General features: G+C 35.7%; 2 protein-coding genes across 2 annotated transcripts in view; one reads left to right on the forward strand and one right to left on the reverse strand.

Annotated features, from left to right (window-relative positions):
• Positions 1-26,625, reverse strand: part of LOC129741277 (uncharacterized) — a 79,033-nt gene that overhangs the window by 31,924 nt on the left and 20,484 nt on the right. The window contains exon 3 of the mRNA XM_055733001.1: positions 23,282-23,666. Coding sequence (XP_055588976.1) covers positions 23,282-23,666 — 385 coding nt within the window. The remainder of the gene's footprint in view (positions 1-23,281; positions 23,667-26,625) is intronic.
• Positions 15,651-24,295, forward strand: LOC129747479 (ejaculatory bulb-specific protein 3-like). The gene is made up of 2 exons (XM_055741720.1): positions 15,651-15,765; positions 23,295-24,295. The coding sequence occupies exon 2, from the start codon at positions 23,303-23,305 to the stop codon at positions 23,681-23,683; it is 381 nt and encodes a 126-aa protein (XP_055597695.1). The 5' UTR covers positions 15,651-15,765; positions 23,295-23,302; the 3' UTR covers positions 23,684-24,295.

Consider the following 26,625-nt stretch of genomic DNA (forward strand, 5'->3'; position numbering starts at 1 on the left):
TTCATTTTTGTCATTTTTGTCATTTTTGTCATTTTTGTCATTTTTGTCATTTTTGTCATTTTTGTCATTTTTGTCATTTTTGTCATTTTTGTCATTTTTGTCATTTTTGTCATTTTTGTCATTTTTGTCATTTTTGTCATTTTTGTCATTTTTGCCATTTTTGTCATTTTTGTCATTTTTGTCATTTTTGTCATTTTTGTCATTTTTGTCATTTTTGTCATTTTTGTCATTTTTGTCATTTTTGTCATTTTTGTCATTTTTGTCATTTTTGTCATTTTTGTCATTTTTGTCATTTTTGTCATTTTTGTCATTTTTGTCATTTTTGTCATTTTTGTCATTTTTGTCATTTTTGTCATTTTTGTCATTTTTGTCATTTTTGTCATTTTTGTCATTTTTGTCATTTTTGTCATTTTTGTCATTTTTGTCATTTTTGTCATTTTTGTCATTTTTGTCATTTTTGTCATTTTTGTCATTTTTGTCATTTTTGTCATTTTTGTCATTTTTGTCATTTTTGTCATTTTTGTCATTTTTGTCATTTTTGTCATTTTTGTCATTTTTGTCATTTTTGTCATTTTTGTCATTTTTGTCATTTTTGTCATTTTTGTCATTTTTGTCATTTTTGTCATTTTTGTCATTTTTGTCATTTTTGTCATTTTTGTCATTTTTGTCATTTTTGTCATTTTTGTCATTTTTGTCATTTTTGTCATTTTTGTCATTTTTGTCATTTTGTCATTTTTGTCATTTTTGTCATTTTTGTCATTTTTGTCATTTTTGTCATTTTTGTCATTTTGTCATTTATGTCATTTTTGTCATTTATGTCATTTTTGTCATTTTTGTCATTTTTGTCATTTTGTCATTTTGTCATTTTTGTCATTTTTGTCATTTTTGTCATTTTTGTCATTTTTGTCATTTTTGTCATTTTTGTCATTTTTGTCATTTTTGTCATTTTTGTCATTTTTGTCATTTTTGTCATTTTTGTCATTTTGTCATTTTTGTCATTTTTGTCATTTTTGTCATTTTTGTCATTTTTGTCATTTTTGTCATTTTTGTCATTTTTGTCATTTTTGTCATTTTTGTCATTTTTGTCATTTTTGTCATTTTTGTCATTTTTGTCATTTTTGTCATTTTTGTCATTTTTGTCATTTTTGTCATTTTTGTCATTTTTGTCATTTTTGTCATTTTTGTCATTTTTGTCATTTTTGTCATTTTTGTCATTTTTGTCATTTTTGTCATTTTTGTCATTTTTGTCATTTTTGTCATTTTTGTCATTTTTGTCATTTTTGTCATTTTTGTCATTTTTGTCATTTTTGTCATTTTTGTCATTTTTGTCATTTTTGTAATTTTTGTAATTTTTGTCATTTTTGTCATTTTTGTCATTTTTGTCATTTTTGTCATTTTTGTCATTTTTGTCATTTTTGTCATTTTTGTCATTTTTGTCATTTTTGTCATTTTTGTCATTTTTGTCATTTTTGTCATTTTTGTCATTTTTGTCATTTTTGTCATTTTTGTCATTTTTGTCATTTTTGTCATTTTTGTCATTTTTGTCATTTTTGTCATTTTTGTCATTTTTGTCATTTTTGTCATTTTTGTCATTTTTGTCATTTTTGTCATTTTTGTCATTTTTGTCATTTTTGTCATTTTTGTCATTTTTGTCATTTTTGTCATTTTTGTCATTTTTGTCATTTTTGTCATTTTTGTCATTTTTGTCATTTTTGTCATTTTTGTCATTTTTGTCATTTTTGTCATTTTTGTCATTTTTGTCATTTTTGTCATTTTTATCATTTTTGTCATTTTTATCATTTTTGTCATTTTTGTCATTTTTGTCATTTTTGTCATTTTTGTCATTTTTGTCATTTTTGTCATTTTTGTCATTTTTGTCATTTTTGTCATTTTTGTCATTTTTGTCATTTTTGTCATTTTTGTCATTTTTGTCATTTTTGTCATTTTTGTCATTTTTGTCATTTTTGTCATTTTTGTCATTTTTGTCATTTTTGTCATTTTTGTCATTTTTGTCATTTTTGTCATTTTTGTCATTTTTGTCATTTTTGTCATTTTTGTCATTTTTGTCATTTTTGTCATTTTTGTAATTTTTGTAATTTTTGTAATTTTTGTAATTTTTGTAATTTTTGTAATTTTTGTAATTTTTGTCATTTTTATCATTTTTATCATTTTTGTCATTTTTGTAATTTTTGTCATTTTTATCATTTTTGTCATTTTTGTCATTTTTGTCATTTTTGTCATTTTTATCATTTTTATCATTTTTGTCATTTTTGTCATTTTTGTCATTTTTGTCATTTTTGTCATTTTTGTCATTTTTGTCATTTTTGTCATTTTTGTCATTTTTGTCATTTTTGTCATTTTTGTCATTTTTGTCATTTTTGTCATTTTTGTCATTTTTGTCATTTTTGTCATTTTTGTGCTTTTGGCAAGATTGTTCATTACCAATTTAGAAGCAATTCAATAAAAAATGGAATTATTCAAAACACGTATTCATTGAGTTAAGTAGCTTGTAAACCCGTAAAACTGTAAAAAAAAACGCAACGCGTGTCCAGAACTTGATCGTTGACGTATATTATCCGTCTAGCTCCATTATGGAAAATATATCCCATAAAATTAATAGAAAAAAATCTTCCACATTCATTAAGTGCAACTATCCGGTTAGTTCTTACGATAATTCACCAGAGCAAAGCAGATCGTTCCGACAAGAACAACAAGCTCCAGTATTCTTCCGTTTTTCCCATGAATGGAGGAGGTGATGGCTGTAGTATAGCACCACTCTAGTTGAATCGACTTTAATTTATGGATGTCATTAGTCATTCCACTGAGAAAACAGTTGCCGCGAGCCTGTCCGCAGCTTATTAAACGTATGCAAATCTATGGCTGCGGTTTCGAGAATTGGCGGATGATTACTGTTCAGATCTCATTGAACTTTCTTCTGACTCGGTTACAAGATCAAAGGTTACAGATCTGTTTCCTGGAAATGTAGCACAGGCACAAAGTCCGTTCTGCCTTGTCGGTTGATTGAATTTTTATTCGAATTTCGAAGGCAGAGAAGCAATTTTTAGATTCTAGGACTAACAGCTGTTAACGTCATAGGTATTCGCTCAAAGCAAATCGAAACATTTAACGACTTCGCGCTTTCCATTTTGATTCCCGAAATGTTCAAAACGATCTGTTGTGTGCCATCAATTGTGCGAAAGCTTCAACAATAAATCAGCAACAAAATCAACGCAACACTTTCCAAGAATTTCTCCCAAAAATTAGCCCCAAACAGATGGTTGCGCGATTTGTTTGTTTGTTTATTTGCTCGATTTTTTAACGATCCTGCGGGTTTTCGAGCCAGCAAGCAACTATCTGTTTAATCAACAGACACATCTTTCACGTGCCCTCTAAATTTCTGGAGTTCCCTCTCGTAAAATTTCTTCCTCTTTGTTTTTTTCTTCATTTCGGACCTGGATTACACGGAAACTTGACGTCATAGAGTCTTAACCTGGCACCTTTCAGCTTAAGCGACAAACCGAGCAACCGGCGTACATTCAACTTCTGGACAGTTGCTTTTTATTGCTTCAGCTGCGCAAAATTTAACTTGAAACCGCGAGCAATTCGTACGTATGTGGCTATTTTATGAATAAGAGAAGTCACTCAAAACCGTTTATTATCTGGTCGTTTTGGTTTTTTTTCTGGCACGAAGTTAATCTTGTTCTAGTGCTGCTTAAACCTTACCCGGTCATTCGATGTACCTCACCTACAACATCCAACTATCAACAAGGATAGTAACGTGATGTAAAATTGATACCGATATTTTGGTATTGTTAAGCCGAAATTTACGGATCATAAAGATTTCGACTTCGAACGGTCTTTATTAATTCGGCGTTTATCGAGTTTGTTGCGCAACGATGTGCTTCTTAAGTTTCAACAGAATGTTGAAGCCGTGGGAATATTGAAATAGTTTTGTTACGGTCTTAAGCAATGTCTGAACTTGCTTAAATCTAGATCATTCAAATTCGAGAAACTAATAAACTTTCTCTTAAAAGCTTAATGTTTTTCTAGGTTTATAATTTCTTTATTATCTTAGAATTTAGAACACTAACCAATCATTGTTATTCTTCGTGATGTTAACATTCAAAGTAGCTACTGAATTTACATTCTTAAACTTATATAAGTTTGCGTTCTTCATTTTTTCTCAACTTTCTTCTGTATTTGCGATTTGCGAGACATTACAATGAGATTTCTCATTGGCCTGTGAATTCCGAGAGTTGAAAAACAGTACTACTGTTTGATGTTTTTAGTTAACACCTCGATAATAATTCTGGAAAGTATTGAATATCTTCCATACATATCACTTATGAGTCAGCCATTATCTTCTGCGCACTTATTGAGAAACTGAACTATAGGCTTTCAATTAACACCATATACCTACCTACTAGCACTCAGTCAGCATTACGCCAATTGCAAAAAATCAAACGTAGTTCATACTACGAGGTTTAGTATCAACAAATCGGTAAATCTCAACTACAGAAAAATGTTGAGGTCATTACTGAACAGCACTCTGAGAGGAATTGAATGTACCCTTTTGGTTTTTAAGGCCCTCATTTATGACGCCGACCCAAGAAACAGAATATATGAATATAGGATCTTCAATCATCCTGGTGAAAAATGTTTACAAATGACAAAAAGTTCCCTGAAAGTCTGAATGCCATTCTCAATGTTCCATTTTTGGACCGAAACCGTGTTAATTTTCTAGTTATTTTTTGACCCCTTGGCATAGAAAGTATGTTGAAAATTTCTGAATGTTTTAAAACGTTTGGTTTTGAAAACAAAATAAAAAAAAATCTTCCACTTACAAGTTACTTGTTATTTTAAGCCATGCACATTGGGGAAAAAAGTGTATAAACCGCAAAGAAATTCAATATCTTCCTTCCTACATGAATCAAATCTATGAAAATATACTTTAATATCCTATAATGTCCGGAAAATCGATTGAACATAGTTTCAGACGCCGCACGATCTTACGAACGGATATATAGTGCCTTTTGAACCTCTAATTCTCATATGTTTTGTAAACAATCCAGAAAAACACTGATTTGGACTAGAAAATGTTAAACAAAAATAGACCTATCTTGTGTGATTTTTTCCGAGAAATCAAATTAAAGCTGTTTGAGCTACCGTATGCCTCGGAAAATGGAGTTATGACTGATTTAACCTTCAATTCCCCTACATTTTTCAATCAATTATGAAAGAGTGAGTTTAAATTTGCAAATTTCAAACCAAATATGGCCTATCTTTTGTGATTTTCTTAGAGAAATCGAATAAAGGTTGTTTGAGCCACCGCACGCACCGTAAAATGGAGTTATGACTGTTTTTATCCTCAATTTCTCAACATTTTTTATATAGTTCAGAAAAGGCTCGGACTGGAAAATTTGAAAGCAAATGAGCCCTATCTAGTGTGATTTTTTTCGAGAAATCCAAGAAGGCTATTTGTGCCACCGCACGCTTCGGAAAATGGAGCTATGACTGTTTTTACCCACTATTCCCCAACATTTTTCAACTAATTCAGAAAAATAACTTGCAATTTTTTAACAGAAATCAAACGAAGGCTATTTTAGGCAGCACACGCATCGCAAACTGGAGTTTAGCTGTTTTACCCTCAATTTCTCAACATTTTTTCAATTAATTCAGAAAAAAGCTTGTTCATGCAAAAAGAATTGGCTCAAATGAGTTTTATCTAGCGCGATTTTTTTTCGATAAATCGAATGGATGTTTGAGCCATCGCATGCTTCGGAAAATGGAGTTATAGCTGTTTTAGCCTTAATTACCCATCAGTTTTCAAATATTTGAGAAAAAATCATGATTCTGGATTTTTTACAATTAGGTGTAAAAAAGCGATATAAAGGGTGATACGGTCAAAATTTGGTCAATATCAACTTGACGTATTTCTTTCAATTTTGCATTTAGAAAATTTGTGTGTGGCTTGAAAAGCAGCATTTTCATAGCTTTCCACGGTGTGTTTCGTAGAAGGACTTAAAGAAAAAAAATGCAGTAACGCTAGTTTTTGCATGGGCTGAAAGTAGAGCTTTTTCCGGTTCATTTTCACCAAAAATTAAAATATTCTATCAGTGACCCCCCATACAAATTTTTTTTTGAAATTTTTCTATTTGAATTCTTAAAAAAATGAATATATTTTCATTGTTATATAATTTCACAGATGCTAATTATCTAAATTTTGACTTCCACTACTTTTAAATTAAACAAATAACTCAACAATGTCATCAAAAACTTTGAAAAACTTTTTTTTATTTTTATTAGTAATAGAGCTGTTTAAACGTAAATATTTTTTTTTTGTGATGGTCCCACAGGCCCTTTTGGGTCCTTCCTCCACCCCATACGCTTCTTTAGAAGTGGGAGGGACATTTTATCCTATGGATAATCTTGTTAACATTATTTACTCCATTTCTGTACGACTTATTCGTCTTACTCCCGCGTATGTCCATCATCGTACTATATTAGGTCTGATTCTTCGTCAGATTTCCATCACTTTCATATGATCCTTTTTAGGATTGGTCATTGTTTCAAAAAGTCTGTTTTATGTATCCTATTATCAGTTTCTTGAAAGTTCCAATGTTCAAACTATCTTTAATACTCACAGGTAGATTGTTGAACATTTTCAACCCGTTGTAGAAAACAGAACGTTTGTGTGGAACATCAGATTCGCGCTATACCAGCTGAACGGGAGACCATCAACCTGCCTCGTTGAATATCGCTAACTGACTGCCGTGGCTCACGACACGACAAGACAGGCTAAGCCGTCGTGACTCGTGTGTATGCGTGTAGTGCTGTCGATGAAGAGAATACCGACGGGGAAAGGCCTATCGGCCGAGAGAGTGTGCCGCTCGCAATTATCGGCTACACAGTTTGGTTATATCTTTTTTTATACTAGGCAATCTGAATTCTTCTGCTCTTCTTGTATTGTATCTATGTATTTCGTGTCCGTACTGCAAACCATCGGCCAAGTAAGCGGGTAACATTCCGTTCTTCATCTTGTATACAAAAATCAAGCTGTTGTACGCAATTCCCTGTTTCACTGACAGCCATTGAAGCATATCGAGCATTAAGGCACTAGGCGTGTATCGATTGCATCGTATCACTACCCGCATTATCTTATTTTGTATCCTCTGCAGCCGATTTGTTTGCGTATCTGACGCATGAAGCAATATTGTAGCGCAATAATCGAAGTGTGGCATTATAACAGACTTCACGTAGATTACTTTTGACCAGAAAGTCATATATCTGCTTATCCGACAGAGTACTCCATACTTCATGGCAATCTTCTTTATAGTGTAGTCGATGTGAGCTACGAAATTTAACTTTTCATCTATTTGTACTCCTAGGTATTTAACCTGATGTACTCTTTCGATTGCACAACCATCAATCAACAGGTTTGAACACTCTACGAGTTTGCGGTTACCAATAATCATCCAGTTGGTTTTATCGAGATTCAGGCACAACTTCCTGTGTTTCAAAAACTCTGATACATTTTTCAAATCAGCATTTGCTTCCTGTATGTAAGTCCTCACCATTCCAATAGGACACTGAATCATCCGCAAAAAGTTTGAGGCGACCATAGCGTAGGCAATTTTTCATGTAGTTGATGTACAGTATGAATAACAAGGGACCCAATACACTGCCTTGGGGTACACCTAGTTTATTTTCCCTGTATCGCGAGTAAGATGAACCATATTTTGTTCTTTGCATTCTATTATCTAAGTAGTTATTAAACCACTCGAGAACTGTTCCATTGATACCAATTCTTTCTAACACTTTTATTAACTGTAGGCGATCGATAGTTTCAAAAGCTCTCTTGAAGTCTAGAAACACCGCAACTGTATAACTACCATTTTCAATGTTGGTCTTCCAATTTCGTAGAATCAAATTTACTGCAGATTCTGTTGAATGCTGTTTTCTGAATCAAGACTGTTCGGCAATCAATATTTCTTTGGACTCAATAAAACGTAGCAACTGGGTTTTTACTGCTAACTCTAGCACCTTTTCTTGTATTTCCAACATATTTATCGGACGGTACAATTTTGCCTCTCGGGTATTTTTCACCTTTTGAATAGGAATAACAGTCGAACACTTCCACGTATTTGGTATCACTCCTAATCGCAGACTCGTATTTATAATATGTCTCAATGGATTGGCCAAAACCGGTAATGAGTCTTTAACCCTTCATTTCATGATTTTTTATTTTTTCTTGAAAAAATTCTCAATAGTGCGCGATGATGAGTACATGAAGGGAAAAATAATGAAAAAATATAATTTTCACACATTTCGAGTATTTAGCCAAAATATTAACTGTTGCAAATTTGCAACAACATGAAATGGTTATACCTTTTTGTTCCTCACACAAGACAGCTAGATATAAATGTTTACTCTTAGTTCATCTTGCACTAACCATAGTTTTAGCTAAAAAACTTCGTAAACCTAGTGTCTGGACACCATTTAGATGGGGGTAGAACCTATGTATGCTGGTTATCCACCATGGGTGCACGGATTCACCGCAGTTCCTACCTAAGTATGTGCTTACATGCATTATTGAGATTAATTAGATCGACAAATCTCCAGTTCTTTTTCAGTAATTTCGTTTTTTGTTAAAGATTTTATGTGGTTTTATGATCTTCGTGTTCATGGTTTTTTAGCGCAATATACAACAATCTAAAAAAAAGTTCATACTCGGCTGACAACAACGAACTATAAAACCATTTATTCTTGGTATATTTACATCGTCTACTTATTTGAAAAGAACCAAGTAACTTGAAAATCAGGGAATACAAATTGATGAAGAAACAATTTGCATTGTATATTGAAACACCAATAAAAAAAAACAATATTTTCAATATTCCTTAATAAAGAAAACCGATATATAAAATACCTTCAAAATGCACTCATATAATTTTTGTTGATTTTTTTTTTTAATCATAGGTTTATTTATTAAGGCATTTTACTTATAACTTTCATTTTTCCGAGTGGATCACTATTTAATCCATGTTAGTAGAGGAAGGAGCCGTAATAGTTGCGGTGACTCAACTGTTAGCTTTGATTCTGATTTGGAAGAGGGAAGGGGAACGTTTAGGGTTCAATATCGAAAACGACTTCCGATGGTACACATTCCGAAGAGTTAACGGAATTTTAAATAAGTAGGACTAAAATGAAACTGCTATTTCACCATCATGCACCGTTTCCTTATCACATTCGTTCTGAAAACATTAATACTGTAAACATAAATACTGTTTAAATGATAAAAAGTAACTGTAGCACATTATGGAACTCATGTTATAAACTAGGGTATAATGTTGAGAACATATAATGCATTTGCTTTTCAAAATTCAATGAACTAGTATGGAAAAAAGTATGTTAATAATTAATTTACTAAAAATGCAAAAATATTTATTTCGAACCCAGAAAATCTTTCCCGGGGATCACAATATAATATTTAAATTCATAGAAACACAGCGCTTGTTGTATTTGAAAAGTTAAAGATTCAAACTATTACTACAAATACTTCAACTACTCAAAAGTCACAAGTTTGTATTAAATGTGACCCTTTGGAAATATATTATCGAACTTAATAATCTGAGAATACATTTGAAAACATACTTAGGCAGAAACTGCGGTGAATCCGTGCACCCATGGTGGATAACCAACATTCAACATACATACATATGTGACCCTTTGGAAATACAATTTTTCAACTTTTATGCAGGATTTCTAACGAGGTTTCGTAATTAATGCCATTTTTTAACTTTATGTTACGAATGGTTGATGATCTAGTCAAAAGGATTTTTTACTGTTTTTTCCCATATTTCTACAGTTAGTAGTCATTTTGTTCAGTTAGAGGCTAATGCATCTGCATTATTTTTAAAAACGTCTCGATAACATGATAATATAACATTAAAATAATAATGCTTTCATCGGGACACATATACACTGTTTAAACAATGAAACTTTCGAAAACACACTTTGTAGCCCATATACGTAACTAAAGGTGCTACCGTTGCATGATGTTGCAAATTTGCAACAATTAATAACAGGCCATTATATCAGACAGCTAGTGAACGGTAGACAATGTGCAACTCGAGACCCCATACACCCAACCTTCGGGTAGTGGTCATATCACCTCTTGTCTGCAACTCCGATTCTCTACCTCCCCGTGGTGCTAGCTGGGGTGCGAGCAACCTTAGCGGAGATCGGGTACCCAACCCCGGTGGATGCTTTGGTCGCATGCAGACTGAGTCAGGGGGCTTCGTACGCGTCTGTTCTCCATGTCAGGGGCGGCGTGCGGAGTGCAACAACGTCCTGGTGGTGTTCGGGACCCAAAACAGCAACATCACGACGGTCCTCCTGCGAGATAGTGGGGTTAGCTGCGGGCCTTGCGAGCCCGTGACTACAAAAAAACACAAGCAAAGAACAACGAACAACAAATTTCGGATGGAAATCGGCAAAGACCCACGCGACGAAAAGGGACTAGCGATTGGAAACTTGGAACATGGAACTGCCGATCTCTAAATTTTGTGGGCAGTACCCACGTGCTCTCCAACGAATTGAAGAGCCGCAAATTCGACATCGTAGCGCTGCAGGAGGTATGCTGGAAGGGCTCCACGGTACGAACGTACCCAGATGGTCGTGCCATCTACCAGAGCTGCGGCAACACACACGAGCTTGGAACAGCTTTTATAGTGATGGGAAAGATGCAAAAGCGCGTGATCGGGTGGTGGCCGATCAACTCACGAATGTGCCGGTTGAGAATCAAGGGCCGGTTCTTCAACATCAGCATCATCAACGTGCACAGCCCTCACCTCGGAAGTACCGGTGACGACAAAGACGAATTTTACGCGCAGCTGGAGCGTGAATACGACCGTTGCCCAAAACATGATATCAAGATCGTCATCGGGGATTTCAATGCTCAGGTCGGCCAGGAGGAGAAATTCAAACCGACAATTGGAAGGTTCAGTGCGCACCAGCTGACCAACGAAAACGGCCTCAGACTTATTGATTTCGCCGCCTCCAAACGAATGGCCGTACGTAGTACCTTTTTCCAGCACCGCCTCCCACACAAGTACACCTGGAGATCACCGTACCAAACTCAATCACAGATCGACCACGTTTTGATCGACAGCCGGCACTTCTCGGACATCATCGACGTCAGATCCTGTCGGGGCGCCAACATCGAGTCGGACCATTATCTGGTGATGGTGAAGATGCGCCAAAAACTCTCCGTAGTGAACAACACGCGAAACCGGCGCCCGCCTCGGTTAAATATCGCGCGACTGAAGCAACCTGAGGTCGCGGCAGACTACGCGCTGCCGGCAGAGGGCGAGCTTGACGAAGCCCCTCTCGAGGACTGTTGGGATACCATCAAAACAGCCATCAACAGTGCTGCGGAGAACGTCATCGGTTATGTGGAGCGATCTCGACGGAACGACTGGTTCGACGAGGAGTGTAGGAGGGTGATGGACGAAGAGAATGCCGCGCGGGCGGCAGTAGTGCAAAGAAGCACCCGTCGAAATGTGGAAAATCACCGACAGCGGAAGAGGCAGCGAGTCCGACTTTTCCAGGAGAAAAAGTGCCGCCTGGAGGAGGAGGAGCTCGAGGAGCTGGAGCAGCTGCATCGTTCCCAAGAAACACGAAAGTTCTATCAGAAACTCAACGCATCCCGCAAAGGCTTCGTGCCGCAAGCCGAAATGTGCCGGGATAAGGACGGGGGTATCCTGACGGACAATCGTGAGGTGATCAAAAGGTGGAAGCAGCACTTCGATGAACACCTGAACGGCGCACATGCAGGAGATCAAGACGGTGGGGGAAGGTACATCGCCGGCGTAGCCAACGACGTAGAGGAGCCACTCCCAACGATGAGTGAAGTTAAGGAAGCTATTCGCCAGCTGAACAGAAACAAGTCGGCTGGGAAGGATGGCATCGCAGCTGAACTCATCAAAATGGGCCCGGACAGGTTGGCCGATTGCCTACACCGGTTGATAGTCCGGATCTGGGACATAGAACAGCTACCGGAGGAGTGGAAGGAGGGGGTAATATGCCCCATCTACAAGAAGGGCGACAAATTGGACTGTGAGAACTACCGAGCGATCACTGTCCTCAATGCCGCCTACAAAGTGTTGTCCCGAATCCTACTTCGCCGCCTAACGCCACAAGCAAACAGATTCGTGGGAAGTCATCAGGCCGGCTTCATGGAGGGACGGTCAACGACGGACCAGATATTCACATTGCGGCAAATCCTCCAAAAATACCGGGAACACCAAGTCCCTACGCACCATCTATTCATCGACTTCAAAGCCGCATACGACACGATCGACCGTAACGAGCTATGGAAAATCATGGACGAGAACGGCTTTTCCGGGAAGCTGATCAGACTGATCAAGGCGACGATGGATGGAACGCAGTGCTGTGTGCGGATCTCGGGTGAATTGTCGAGTTCATTCGAATCGCGCAGGGGGCTTCGACAAGGTGATGGTCTATCCTGCATGATGTTCAACGTGGCGCTAGAAGGTGTTATTCGACGAGCAGTGGGCGAAATGCGGGGAACGATTTTCAACAGATCCAGTCAACTTATCTGCTTTGCCGATGACATTGATATAGTCGGCAGATCATCTGCGGCGGTGGGGGAGATCTACCGCAAACTGAAACGCGAAGCAGGAAGGATTGGGTTGATGATTAATACATCCAAGACGAAGTACATGCTGGCCTGCGGATCCGAGACCGACCGAACCCGCTTGTCCAGTAATAACAAGGTCACGATCGACGGCGACGAGCTGGAGATAGTCGAAGACTTTGTCTATCTCGGCTCACTGGTGACCGCAGACAATGACACCAGCCGTGAGATCCGGAGGCGAATTATCAGCGGAAGTCGTGCCTGCTATGGACTCCATAAGCAACTGCGGTCGAGAAGACTTAGCCCTCGCACGAAGTGTAACCTGTATATGACGCTTATTAGACCGGTTGTTCTCTACGGGCACGAGACATGGATATAACTCGAGGAGGACCTGCGTACAGTCGGAGTATTTGAGCGACGAGTGTTAAGAACCATCTTTGACGGCGTACAGGAGAACGGAGTGTGGAGGCGAAGGATGAACCACGAGCTCACGCGACTCTACGGCGAACCCAGTATCCAGAAGGTGGTGAAGGCTGGCCGGATACGCTGGGCGGGACATGTTGCGAGAATGCCGGACGACTGTCCTGCAAAACAGGTGTTCGCTACGAATCCGGTAGGAACAAGACGAGCGGGGGTGCAACGAGCGAGGTGGTTAGACCAAGTGGAGCGTGATCTGGCGAACGTGGGGTGCCCAAGAAATTGGAGAACGGTTGCTATGAACCGAGTGAATTTTAGGAATTATGTTCGTCAAGTTATGTCGTGAGACTGAATACTATGTAAATAAAATAAAAATAAATATACAGTCCCCCCACAATCATGGGTCACACACAATCATTAGTCACCGAGCATTTGAACAGCTGATTGCTGCTGAACTGAATGAAATTATTTCATATTATATTTTTTTAATTTATCGATAGTATCATCAAAATGAATTAAAAATATTATGTGTGCGCTTGATAACAGAAAATTGCTGTATGAATAGTTTTTGTCATACGTTAAAACAATTACATGTTGAACTATCGCACAAATTTCCAATGTTATAAGGTTGACATCTTGAACCGTTAAGCCCCTTATGCGGGTATTTAAAAAGTTCCAACAAAATAAATAGGTCTCATATAAGCACAAAGGACGAGTTAACATTTTACGAATGAAATAAAGCGAATAAAATGCGAAATTTGAATAATATTTGCAAAATAAAATTGACCCATAATTGTTACAGCATCTACCAAATTTCACACAATCATGGGTCACTTTTTTGCTAGCAAAGCAAAACATTTCTTGGTTGCTATAGCTCTACCCAAATGCCCCTGGAATTTATACTATCAAAGAATGCCCCTGAATGTTTGCCAAAAACATGATGTTTTCCATGTTGATTTTCGGGTGTTGCCATGGACTTCTATGTGACTAACAATTGTGAGCAATTTGACTAATAATTGTTACGGTCTTCAATATTGACCCATAATTGTGGTTTTGAAAAACGTTGATTGTTTCGGTAAATTATGTTATTTTTAAACAAGATTTCAATGAAAAACATATTTGACCTCAAAGAGGAAGCATTTAATGACTGAAATTCATGCAATGCTTGATATTTGGTCTACTAGCACCCGAATAAACTAACATTTTGTGGTGGAGGGATACGTTAAGTGACTAATGATTGTGGGGGGACTGTATCAGACAAAAATTTAAAAAAAATCTTCAAATTGTATTCATTAGTGTTAATTGCATTACTAAAAATGCAAAAATATTTTTTCCAGTCCAATTTTTTTTCCTCGGTGCGAATTGGACTAGATCAAAGTTCTGAAAAATAAGCCTATTTTAACATTTAATATTTTTCAGATTGAAGTTGGTCTAGTTTGTACATATATACGCGGAAAGTCATTTTTTTTTAATTGAATGGTATCTTGAAGTTAGAAATATGATTGTCATGAAGAAAAAAGTTTACTATTTAAATTTCTGCATGATTTACAACAGCTTTAATTAATTGTTGCAAATTTGTTACTTTATGAAACGAAGGGTTAAGGTCTCCTCAATAAGGAATGAAGTATTTTTCAACTATTAAAAAATACAAAAATATCCATAAAATATGATAAAAAAGGGGATTAAATCACTCCACTTCTCCAGTAAAAATTAGCGTTGGCACCCCACCGAATATGAAAAACCTTCTCTTGCTTTTGCGGATCTGGAATATATTACTTGGTTTTCCACTATGAATCATTACATTTTCCTCAATGAACGTAGATACTGTAAACTATGTAAACTTGAATACGCACTGATCAACGTCATCAGCCCCATACGTAAAACCTGCCGGTGGTCCGGTTTAGTTAGGAAATAGTGGGTTAATTAGGGCAAACCCTATAAGTGAACTCTCACCAAACGCGGGGTGATTAATTTCTGCTCAAATGCGGGTATTCGCGAATTTAATTCGTCGTTTTTTTGTTCTCACCGAGAAATTAACCGCGAAAAACTACAAATTGACAGCCCAATTTAATGGCCTGCTGCTAGGCTAGCTGACGGCCATCTCGTGTTGATGACGGTGCTTTGGTCAATGATCGTTAACAAGCATGTTCTCGACGAGATCTTTGCTCTCGCATCGCGGATACCGCGAATTTGCTCAGCCTGGTGGCGATTTGTTTGAACTTTGCGACATGTTGTTTTGTTTTAACGCCGTGCCGATTGTTGGAGAATGTTGGAGAAGCTGAGAGCGAGAGAGAAGCACGTTGGGAGGTTGTTGAAGGAAGGAACAAAAAAGTAACTTGAACCGGCATCAGACAACAAACCCCTCCAGTTAGTACATACTGAAAGCTGATCAAGGGGGTGAAGAACACAGATGATGACTTATCAAGTCTGAGCTGCCAAGAAAGAGAGAAATAGGACTCTTGGACTGATATCATGAGAGCGGTGAGTACGATAAGGTACGAGGAAGGTTTCCGTGGGAAACTGCCGACGATTTTCCTTCATATATAAATCCATGGGGGATCTTGGTGATAATCACAGTTTGTCGCCTGACACAGTTTAGTACAGACACTACCAGACGCGGTACATTTTGGTGCTTTTCCAGCGACTTTTTCTTCTAAGAATTTCTACAGAACTTCTCAAACAAACCGGTAAGTACCTACGATTAGTGATTTTCGCGGTTTTATTTCAAGTGTAAGGAGTGATCTTCTTAGAGGTGCGAGTGAGAACAATTACTAGATAATCGGGTTCGTCGCTGACTTTGGTTGAAGTCACTCAGTAGAAAGTTTTGAAATGTCGATTGACAAATTTTGTTTACGTCTTCGAAAAGTGAATGAATAAGGAGGCGAGGTTGCCGAAAAAAAAATCTGTTATTCTGTGATTTGACCCAAAAGTTCTGTGGCGGTTTTCTGTGATGCTGTTTCTACGGTTTTCATTGAAAAGTCATGTCAATCATTTGCAAAGTTGGTAAATTTTACAATTGAATTGATAAAAATCAATTTTCATAATCGATGTTACAACATTTTCATGAATTTAAGTAAAAAAGCGAAACTTAATAGTAAGATAAAATTAATAATTTTGCAATAGTGTTCAAATTTTGAAAAGTTAGTCGAACCTCTGAAACTAATTGAAGAATCCTCAAATATTAAGGTTAATTAGACACTTAAGTGGAGCTTTGAACTCAAAAACATCTCTTTCATCAGGCATTTGTATACGAAAATGTCCAAAAGTATCGAGTATTATGATTTTTCATAGTCTCGAAGCTTTAAATCGTTGGGTTTCCTGATCGACCATGATCAATGAATTCAATTAGATAATTTCCAAAATTATGAAGGCTTTATCTGTTTTTCTTTGATGTGGACTTTGATATTCAAATAAGCTTGAAATGAAGTTGGTCTACGAATTTTGGTTTTGATTATTCTTAGGATTCATTTTTCGCTAAAATGATAACAGCTGAGCATTTCATGGAAAAAGTTATAACCATTTCTAACTGAAAAATCTTAAACCTCTGAAAAGTATTTCAAATGGCAGACTTTGCTTGCTAGAGCTTTTAAAAATTTCATAAAAGGTGTTTTGCAAAGGTTGTGTAAATCAATAAATTACCTGGCTATGCCACGCAGTTGAGATTTTTCATTCTCTACTTACGGTTACACAGCTTTCGAATAAACAGTCAAATGCGCTAAAAGTTAAAGAAATAATTTTGAAAAAAAATTGTTTAACTTTAAATATTTCTTTGGTGACAAAATTTTTCCTATTACTTTAAAAAAAATGTAAACATAAAAAATAGTAAAAAAGTGATACTAAGAGTATCTCATAATTTGAGTTTGAATGCTTCAATATTATCAGTTATTCATTTAAAATAATTACTTTTACAAATAAGTCCTAAAAGTGTTCAGTTTTTTAAGCTTTAAAAATAAATGAGGGATGTAGCCTTCAAACATTTAAAAGAAAAACTTGTTTGGGTTTGAAACCAGGTTTATTTTCAAATCTTGTAAATTCGATAAATTCAGGTTTATGTTTAAATCTTTGTTTTTAAAGTATAGACAATGTAAATAATATCAAACAACTAACTAATAAAATATATTTCCAGCTGAATTTTCCTGAACCGGAAGAAAAAGTTATTTTATCAACAATAAAGTATCATTAAAAAAAAATAAATAAAAATTCAGGTTTTGCAAAAACCGCAATTCTAAAAATGAGTTTAGATCTCATTTTATAATAGTCGTTTTCAACTGTTTTGTGTTTTCTTTTGGGCAATTTTGAGTTTTAATTCCCACTCTGAAATCAGCATTTTGAACCTGAATAAAAATTTTGAATACCAAATTCGAAATCAATTCCAAAACCAAAATTCCCAATAATTATGAACAGAACAGACAGAATCTTTTACCAGAAATATCTTATTTGAGTTTTGAATCTTTGATTTTCTATATGAATTTTTCTTTAATTATTTATTCGTCATTCAACTAGTCTGAATGAAAATTCCGAATCGTGAAACTCTGATATTTCAATTCTAGACCTATGCTTATGCTTATGATACATACACAGCCAGATCTTGTCAGCATCCCGGTGAGTAGTAAAAGTACATTTACTACTCATCAGATATTTCAATTCTAGATCTAGAGTAAAAAATTTAAATTCAAATCTTTAAAATGATTATTTTAAATATTTTCTTTTAATATTCCGGAATGATGAGTGTCGAACATAGACAACGAATCTAATTTTAGTTTTAAATGCAAAACTGAGATTTGAATAATAAACTGGATACAGATTCCACAATCCAGTCACAGGCAACAAATTAAAATTAAAAAAAAAATTGGAATCAGAACATGGGAAATGATTTAAACCTAAGCTTTCCAGATATTTTTCCGCACTTATCCAGACAGGGCAGATCCGGGTTATCTTGCAAAATTCCGGAATACGATTTCAAATTTTACAACCCAAAATCTGGACAATATCCAGGTAAATTAAGGAATTCTTCAATTAAAATCATGGAGAAAAAAACTCGAAAAGTTGTTTTTTTTTGTCATGGAAAATTATCAGCCAGTTTATTTGTGTAAACTTTGCTAAAAAAATTGTTTTGGACGCAAAATACATATTTGCTATCCCGCAATTTAAATTTTTCCTCGATTATGCAAACAAAGTAAAAATATTCGGGCATAACCTGGGCAATCAGGCAACCTTAGTGAGTCTAATCTAATTGAAAATTCGATGTTTGAGACTAAGGTCTGTACGAAAATTCATGCACCAACCTCTTACTTTTGATAGCGTTTTTCGAGTAAAGTCTTTAAATGTCTATCAACAAGGGAGATTTTTTTTTAAATCTGTAGAAAAATTGTGAACCTGGGAAGTGAAGTAGGCGTGTGCCGAGAAAGACGTGTTGTTTTTCATCTGCCAAAATCAAGCTAGCGAAAATTCAAAATTATTCGAAAAACTTCAACAGTTTAATTGAAAATTGCTTTGAATTGCACCACATCAAGTTTTACCAGAAATGAAGCAAAGAAAGTATTCAAAGTTGGAACTAGATTCAAGAAATTGATTGGGCATCGTGACCAGAGAATAGTAGTTTTCAAGATCTGAAGTGATTGCCAGCAGATACTCGGGCTAAAACAAAAATTGGTGAGCTCTTTCCATTTTTACTAGTATATTTGTGAACATCATAACAATTCCTTATTCATCAATTCTATCTGTCAAGTAGGAATCCCCATCAAAACGAGTAACCCTTCCCTTTCCTGTCTGAAATAGCATCTTTACACGTAGGGTCGTATGAGTTCTCTGCCCCTGAAAAGTTCATTAAGCTGTTCAGACTATCCCTATATGATTACATTGACTTGCCACGGTGTGCATTGTGGTACCACACTGATTTTCAATATTAACACTTGAAATGAGAATTGAATCCAGGTTCTCATTTTGGCATCTTGTGTTGAGCTTGATTATTAGTTGTACCTCGTGTATCAGCCAATGCAAGATGTGTGTAGTCACCCTATGCTATGCTATGCTATGCTATGCTATGCTATGCTATGCTATGCTATGCTATGCTATGCTATGCTATGTTATGCTATGCTATGTAGAAAAATTGTGAACCTGGGATAATACATTCAGGTTTTGGCCTTAGTTCTGAGTCGAGTTTATTACTCTAGATTCACATTAGTCGCTCATCAAAATTTAATTGAGAATTTGACATTTTGAGTTCAGAGAAGAACATTTTGCTCGGCATCATTTGGCCCTCATGGGGCCCCCCGTTTCTACGTCCATAATATGAATGAAAATTTAAAAAAAGGAAAAAATTAAAAAGTAGTTCACGAAATTAATTTAAAATTCCAATTCACATATATTGAAAATTCTGATATCGTTTACGTATTTTGAAGGCTTTGAGAAAAACTTAGCGATAGTTCCACCACTGATCACATTTATATGGAACTTGGAACGAAAATCCGGTTATTCCTGTCTTATTTCGCCACCTATCGTCAGTATTGCGAACCTTGCAAAATTAAAAAAAAAATCCCTGTAGCAAAATTTACCTGTTCAGCCTGATTGTATTGCTGAAATCACCTATTTTTCCTTGAAATTTGGGTGGCACTTCGATTCGAAGCGATCGATGCGCCCTCTGGAATCGATATTGCGTACTTCTGGAAAAATTATCCAACAGGTGAGAATCCAGTCTGTATGGGTAATGGTGAATTTTATGAAGCCTAAAATTAAGAAGTAAATAATGGTGTAAAATCTTGTATCATTTTTGAAAACACCAGAATTTTTTTTCGTACCGAGTAGTCTTCAAAAGCCAAAAGTATCATTTTGGAACCGTTGATTCAGCTTGGAATTGAAGTTTGTAAGAATGCTGTTAAGCTTTAAAACCGCATTATTTTTTTTTTTCGCTCCTCGTCATTTCATGATCGATGTTGAATATTCGAAATTTCCACAAGGGATTCTCTCGAAAATCGCTATTCAGCCTATATGAGACAAATGAAGTTTGTATGCTAAATTTCCGAAGCTGGAGGCTACATCGACCGTATTAAATATTTTCGACAGATCTTAATACCTAATCAATTTCCACCACAATTAACGAGTAGATAGAATAATGCTCTATTGTGATTGCTTTTTTTTATCAGGATATTTTCTGTGTGCCAGAAATCATTTTCGTTGACCGCAGTAGGGCATGAATGAGAGAAAATAAGTTTCATCCCCACGTGTTTCGAAAGACGGTGACATTAAATCATAGTAGCATAAACGAACTTCATAATGACAGTGAATACATTTTTTTCTTTCGTCATTCACTCCACAGTCATTCAATCCACAAATTCGTGACAGTAAACAAACATTCAATCAGGTAAATTGGATTTTTAATGATTGAATGTACTTTCTATACTACCAGACAACTAAAAAAAAATCTTCCGAACTAAGAGTTCAGCTAGGAGCAATACCGGCTGGAAGTCTGCGGAATCAACTTAACGTGACTACCCTTCCCCTGCACGGTTAGGCGTGTCCGAATGATGAAATGCCTCTTAAAACGATGATTTTTATCATGCGGCTTAAAACTTTCTCAATTAAATATGACCTGGAAGAAAAATAATGGAGATCCCCGTCATGCAATGTTTGTAGGGGATAAAAACTACCAGGCGTTCAAATGCCAAAAAAAATCATGCGATGTTTGTAATTTCAATCCTGTCATGATCTTCTAATTTAGATGACTGAGTTTTTCAAAAGTTCACATTCACGAGGAAGAAATTGGAGTGACTTTTGTTAGACAGTCAGTCACAGATTACTATTTTGACTGATTGGGCGCAATGATGGAAACGTGAAACGTAGATATTGAAAGAAAAATTATTTCACTTTCATCCAAGCATGTCAACAGTTTTGAGCACTGGCCATGTAAATTTAACTATATAAGGCTATGATCATTTAGAATCCGGGCAGTTACAAACGTGTGTATTTTAAAAATTATTCATTTGATCGTAAAACTTTCTATGGAGGAAATGAAGGTGTTTATATGATATTTAATGTTAAAATATATAAAAAAAATTACTGTTGATTTCAAGAAATACTCTTACTTTATCATAAAATCTCTTTTTTATCTTTGCAAACTTTTTTTTAGATCTATTATTGTTACCACAGAAGCAAAACCTTTGCAAAATTATGATATTTTACACAAATTCTCCTGAAAAAACCGTTAACCTTTTCATGATTAAGCATCTCGAAGAATTTTACCTTTTAAATTCGGTTTTAACATAAATTTTCTGGTCCATCAGAACACATCTGTCACATTGCCTAAAAACCGGTTACACAGATTGCGATCAATGGAACTGCTCATTTTTAGTTATTTGCTAGGTGTCTACTAGACAAGAAACACTTTTCGCCTGCCGGTAACGGATTTACTGCATAGTTAAGGAGTTTGTCTAAAGTTATCGTCAATAACCATTCACTTTTTCCATAATTGAGATCAAGGGTTCCACTCCAATGCTTGGTTTGAACTTCGTGAGCATCCTAGAGTGGCTTCTTATACGTCTTAACCATTTGGGCCAAAAAAATTTCAGAAAAAATCAACAACTCATGAGGTTTCAAATCGACAATGAAGAATTTCCAACGCGATTGTGCAAATATTTCAAACACACGATAATTAAAAAATCTGAAAAAAATAGGCAAGATAGTCCTTATTATAACCAACACAACGCTGCTAAATTGTTGCATATCTGAGCTCTAGTAACGTAGCTTCACCGAAATAAAGTGTCCGGATACTAAATGATCATAGCTTTATGCCAAGAAAAGATTTAGTTCGGTCCCATTCCAAGAGACCGAAAATTTCTGAGCTTTGTTCTAAATAAAACGTGTATACAATTTTCATTTGATTGCATACAAAACAACAAAAAAAATCTATACATAGATTCAAAAATGGAAGCAGAACTAATTAAATGTTCACATCTTGCCTGGGATTAATAAAAATTTACATCCTTGGAATTCATTCAAAATTGTTCTGTAGATTTCATTCGGGTTTGATTTTTGAAGACCGTCTTTCTAAGAAATCTTTAAAATCTCAAAAGGTGTTGATTGACATTGATCACGGCTTACTTTCATGTCTTTAGTCTTTACCATAAACCTTTGGGTTGGGACTAGAACTATTTCATTATTACTGCAAAGTCAAAACATGTTTGATCTACAACATTATATCCATCACGAAAATTTAAAGTTAAATTTTTGATGGAAAATTTCTGTTTCTGCTTGTTGCCTGAAAGCCATCGAAACTTCCTAGAAAGTGACTCGTTAACATCATCACTGATCAGATCCGGATGGACTTACAACAACAGAAACTGCAAACAAACAGAATGTTCGAAAATATTGACTGAAGGATTGTTTCCCTATAGTTTTCGGATAGTTTATGTCAACCACTTGCAGCTTTTGTTTGAGTGTTTGTATCTTTTAAAATCCGTTCCCAACACCTGCCATGGGTTGTCGGGGGAAGCAATAATTAGCACCTGTTCTGGAGATGGCGACGTTCGTCCGTTTGCTTAACTCCAGTCAACGAATAGCCACCCATCAATTAACGAGTTCTTCCGAGAAGCAGAAGGTGTCACCACCCTAAACCTAAACCCCGGATTATCATCTGTAAGCTTACCTACTACAGCAAACGAGTAGTTACTTAGCTCTAGCAAGCAACCTGAAAGCCATTCAGCCATGTCATGGTCGTTAGACGTCGCCGTCGTCGTCGTTTGTTGTTGTTGATGTTCTAGTAATCAGCTGCATTTAGTAGCACATGTATGGGAATATAAAATGTCGATAAATTGATCTTACGGTGCGGTGTGGCTACTCGCCTCAAGCCGTTGGCGTAATTGAAACCTGGATAGCATCTACTCATTCAGTAAATTGTGCTCACGATTAGACCAAATGAGAATATCCACCTACTTGGGAGCACGTGTTTTACTCATTTGGGGTTTCCCGTTCGAAGATTCATTGATAAAATGATATTTTCGGAGCCTGTGGTTTGTAATTGGTAGACATTGGAGCAATCAAAATGTTTTTTTTGTCTGTGATGCGTACGTTTCTCTATGATTCTTATTATTGACAGCTATCATTAATGATAAGTACCATGGGTAGATGCACATTTCCTCCAAACTATACCCGGACTGTAAATTCTAATCTGTCGTAATGATACATTGTGTTGTTCTACGTTTTCTCCACCTTTGCCCCACAGATATCGAGATGAAACTGTTCGTCGTAGCTGCATTCGCTCTGTTCGCCGTGGTGGCCGCCCAGGACAAATACACCACCAAGTACGACGGCGTCGACCTGGACGAGATCCTGAAGTCGGACCGCCTCTTCAACAACTACTACAAGTGTCTGATGGATCAGGGCCGTTGCACCCCGGACGGCAACGAGCTTAAGAAGGTGCTGCCCGATGCCCTGAAGACCAACTGTGCCAAGTGCAGCGAGAAGCAAAAGTCCGGAACCGAAAAGGTGCTGAACTACCTGATCGATCACCGTGCCGAACAGTGGAAGAACCTGCAGGCCAAGTACGATCCCGACAACACCTACGTCAACAAGTACCGCACCGATGCCAGTAAGGCTGGAATCAAAATCTAAGCCTCAAATCCTGAGGGAAAAAAAAAACAAAATCTTAAAAATCTGGACTGAAAAACATTGACTTTAGAAAGCCTCAAACAAAAATCATCTGAACAACCAACCTTAAGGAGCTACTTACCAATCCATAAGTTCCATTCTAGTCGATTCTGCAAACGGGCCCTGAAGAGTTTACTCATATTGTTCAAGAAAACAACAACGCCCAGACCAGCAAAAACGGACAATTTTAAGCCTACAAGATTTCTCCACTTATCTGTGATCTACATCAACAATACGAAAAACACAAAAAATACATGACAGAGTAGCGCAAAGTCGTTGACTTGTGATGACCCACCACAGCACAATGTAAACAACTATCTAGACAGCCAAATGTGACAGTCACTATGTCGCATAGTAGGCTGCGGAGGAGGGCGTTACTTGTCAACTCATTGAAACTAAATGTTGTGTGGCAGAATCGAATTTCTTTCCTATTGTTTTATTTTATTTTTTTTTTAAATCGAATTGACCACAAATCGATGTGGTTAGAAAGAATGTTATTACTTACTGTGAACGTTTTGTGCGTCAAGACAAAGACCAAGTGAGAAATAAATTCAATCCTATTACTTAATTTTAAAAGGGTGATCTTTCATTCAAGTATTGAGAAAAACTGTCGGTTCTGCGGGTTCGAAAAAGAAACTGCAGAGCATCTTCTATGCAACTGCTGCGCCCTCCTAAACAGGAGAGAGCGAGTAGGTACTTGGGGCAAAGTTAATAAGCGCACAAGACATATGGTTGCATACATGGCCGTAGGAACGGGGGGGGTTTTGGGGGTTAAACCCCCCCCATGAAGGTTCAGAAAAGCAAGCGAGGTATTCTACTCTACACTCAAAATTTTAAATTCTTAATCAAATTTTGATCATTCAGTAAGGTTGTTCATGAGTAACAATCTTAACTCAGAAACAATGCCAAAACCTCGAAAACTAATCAACGGTTCTGAATTCTGCTTCAGTTTTTCAAATTTTGTTTGCTTGTTAATAGAAATTTGTTTCTCTAAACTAAATTTTAAATAAGATTATACTCATTCCAGAGGTTAAAGTTTCATATTGTTAAAATCTTTATTGCACTATTTGCATATTTCGGATTATGTATCCAGAATTTTTGATTTTTGGTTCGAATCACCATTAAAAATTGAAATCAAAAGCTGTTTGAAATCGATCAAATTTATGTTATATTTCAATCAAAAGAGGATACGTGATTTTTGAAACTCATATGCGTTTTCAATATTTGAATGATAACTTTCCAAATTAAAAATCAAAGAAAATTAGAAACCATCTTAGTTTTTTTTTAATCGAAGTTTATAAACTCAATTCTTTAAAATTCCATTTAAAAAATAATGAAAATTATTTCTTTTGCAAAATCCAAACATTATAAAGCTTCAAATTGGCGAATCAGAATTGAAAACTTGAATCAGATTAATTTTTTTTTTCTAAATTCGCATTTAAATTTAAATTTGCAAGTCATATGGCGATTATAATAAAAATAATAAATTCTGATTGAAACCCAAAACATCAGAAATAAAATGATAGGTTCATGGTTGAGAGTCCAAAACAAAAACCAACCAATTCTTGGCTTGTAATGGAAATGCTGATTTGGAATTCAGGAATAGTTTTTTTAATGTTTTTTTTTTAATTTTTATTTCAGAAATCACATAGAAATTCTAAAACAACTCTGAAATTAAAATTCTCAGTTCAGGTATAAATTCGTTGGGGAATTTATCTAGAAAGAGATTTTGATTGTTGGTTTAATTTAAAAATATCAAATTCTTCATCAAGTCATTTTGAATACATATTTCAGCTAAAAACTACAAATTTAATGTAAAATTTGAGTAAGTTTTGTCATTTGTTAGGAAAAACGCAATTTTGATTTTTCTTAAAACCATCCACAGAGTTATTATTGTGGAATTGATTTTCGATGAAAAATTTTGTCTGTTATCTTTCTAAAAACAAATAGCAGGGACATATTGTTGGGTATTGTTCAACATTGCAGTTGCAGTTTTTTTCAAATCCAAATTTCAAACTCAAATCTAAAACTTGGAATGACTTAACCAGAAACAGATTAGAACCACAAAATTTTAATCTTTTACTTTTGAAAATTTAATTTATTTTGCAAGGTTTATTAAAAAAAAATTCTTTTTGCTAAAATCAAATGAAAAGCTAGGTCCACGAGTGTTTTTGTGCCAATTCAAAGACTTTTTGAAAATAAAAGGTTCCTTAAATGAATACCTTACCTTACCCTTTCAAAGATTTAAGAATGTATTTTCAAAAGTTTCTACTTTAAACGATAATCGGTATATGTAAAGAACTTGAATTAAATAATCAAATAGTATAGGAAATTCTATTTTATTTTTATTATTCGTGCATTCATTAAGCAAAAATATCGTAGTAAAAAATTGGTCATGAAAACCCCCCCCATGAGTCGGTTCTTCCTACGGCCCTGGTTGCATATCAGCCCTAAGAAGGTTATATCATACATCTTTGATATCATACCCGATTGGGATAAAATGCTTAGTCAGCAATCAGCTGTCACTCCAATCAATAGTGCAGGTGAACCTGAAAGCATAGAGTAGCGCGTGGTAAATACCAGAATAGATCAACTATTGGAAAAAAAAAATTGAGAAAAACTAACACTCTTAGCTTTTATCATCTCACGGTCCCGAAAGGACTGGTTCGAAATTGAACTTAAATAGTTTCAACAAATCAGATCTAGGTATAAAAAAAAATGGAAATATCTTATAGAAATAAAAGCTCTTGGGGCCAATGGGAATTAAGTGCATGAAAGCTAATTTCGAGGAAACACGCTTTGTTTCCCAGTAAAAAAATATGAAAAATTATATCCACCGATTATCATACCGCTTGAATATGGATCAAAAGATTTAAGGTTAATGGAATGGGACATCAAATTGACGA

Source organism: Uranotaenia lowii, chromosome 2, assembly GCF_029784155.1.
Source record: "Uranotaenia lowii strain MFRU-FL chromosome 2, ASM2978415v1, whole genome shotgun sequence".
In the NCBI taxonomy this organism is placed as follows: domain Eukaryota; kingdom Metazoa; phylum Arthropoda; class Insecta; order Diptera; family Culicidae; genus Uranotaenia; species Uranotaenia lowii.

Bases quoted from the DNA above. Each gene is read 5' to 3' on its own strand.
- LOC129747479 (XM_055741720.1), top strand. From the start codon at position 23,303: ATGAAACTGTTCGTCGTAGCTGCATTCGCTCTGTTCGCCGTGGTGGCC.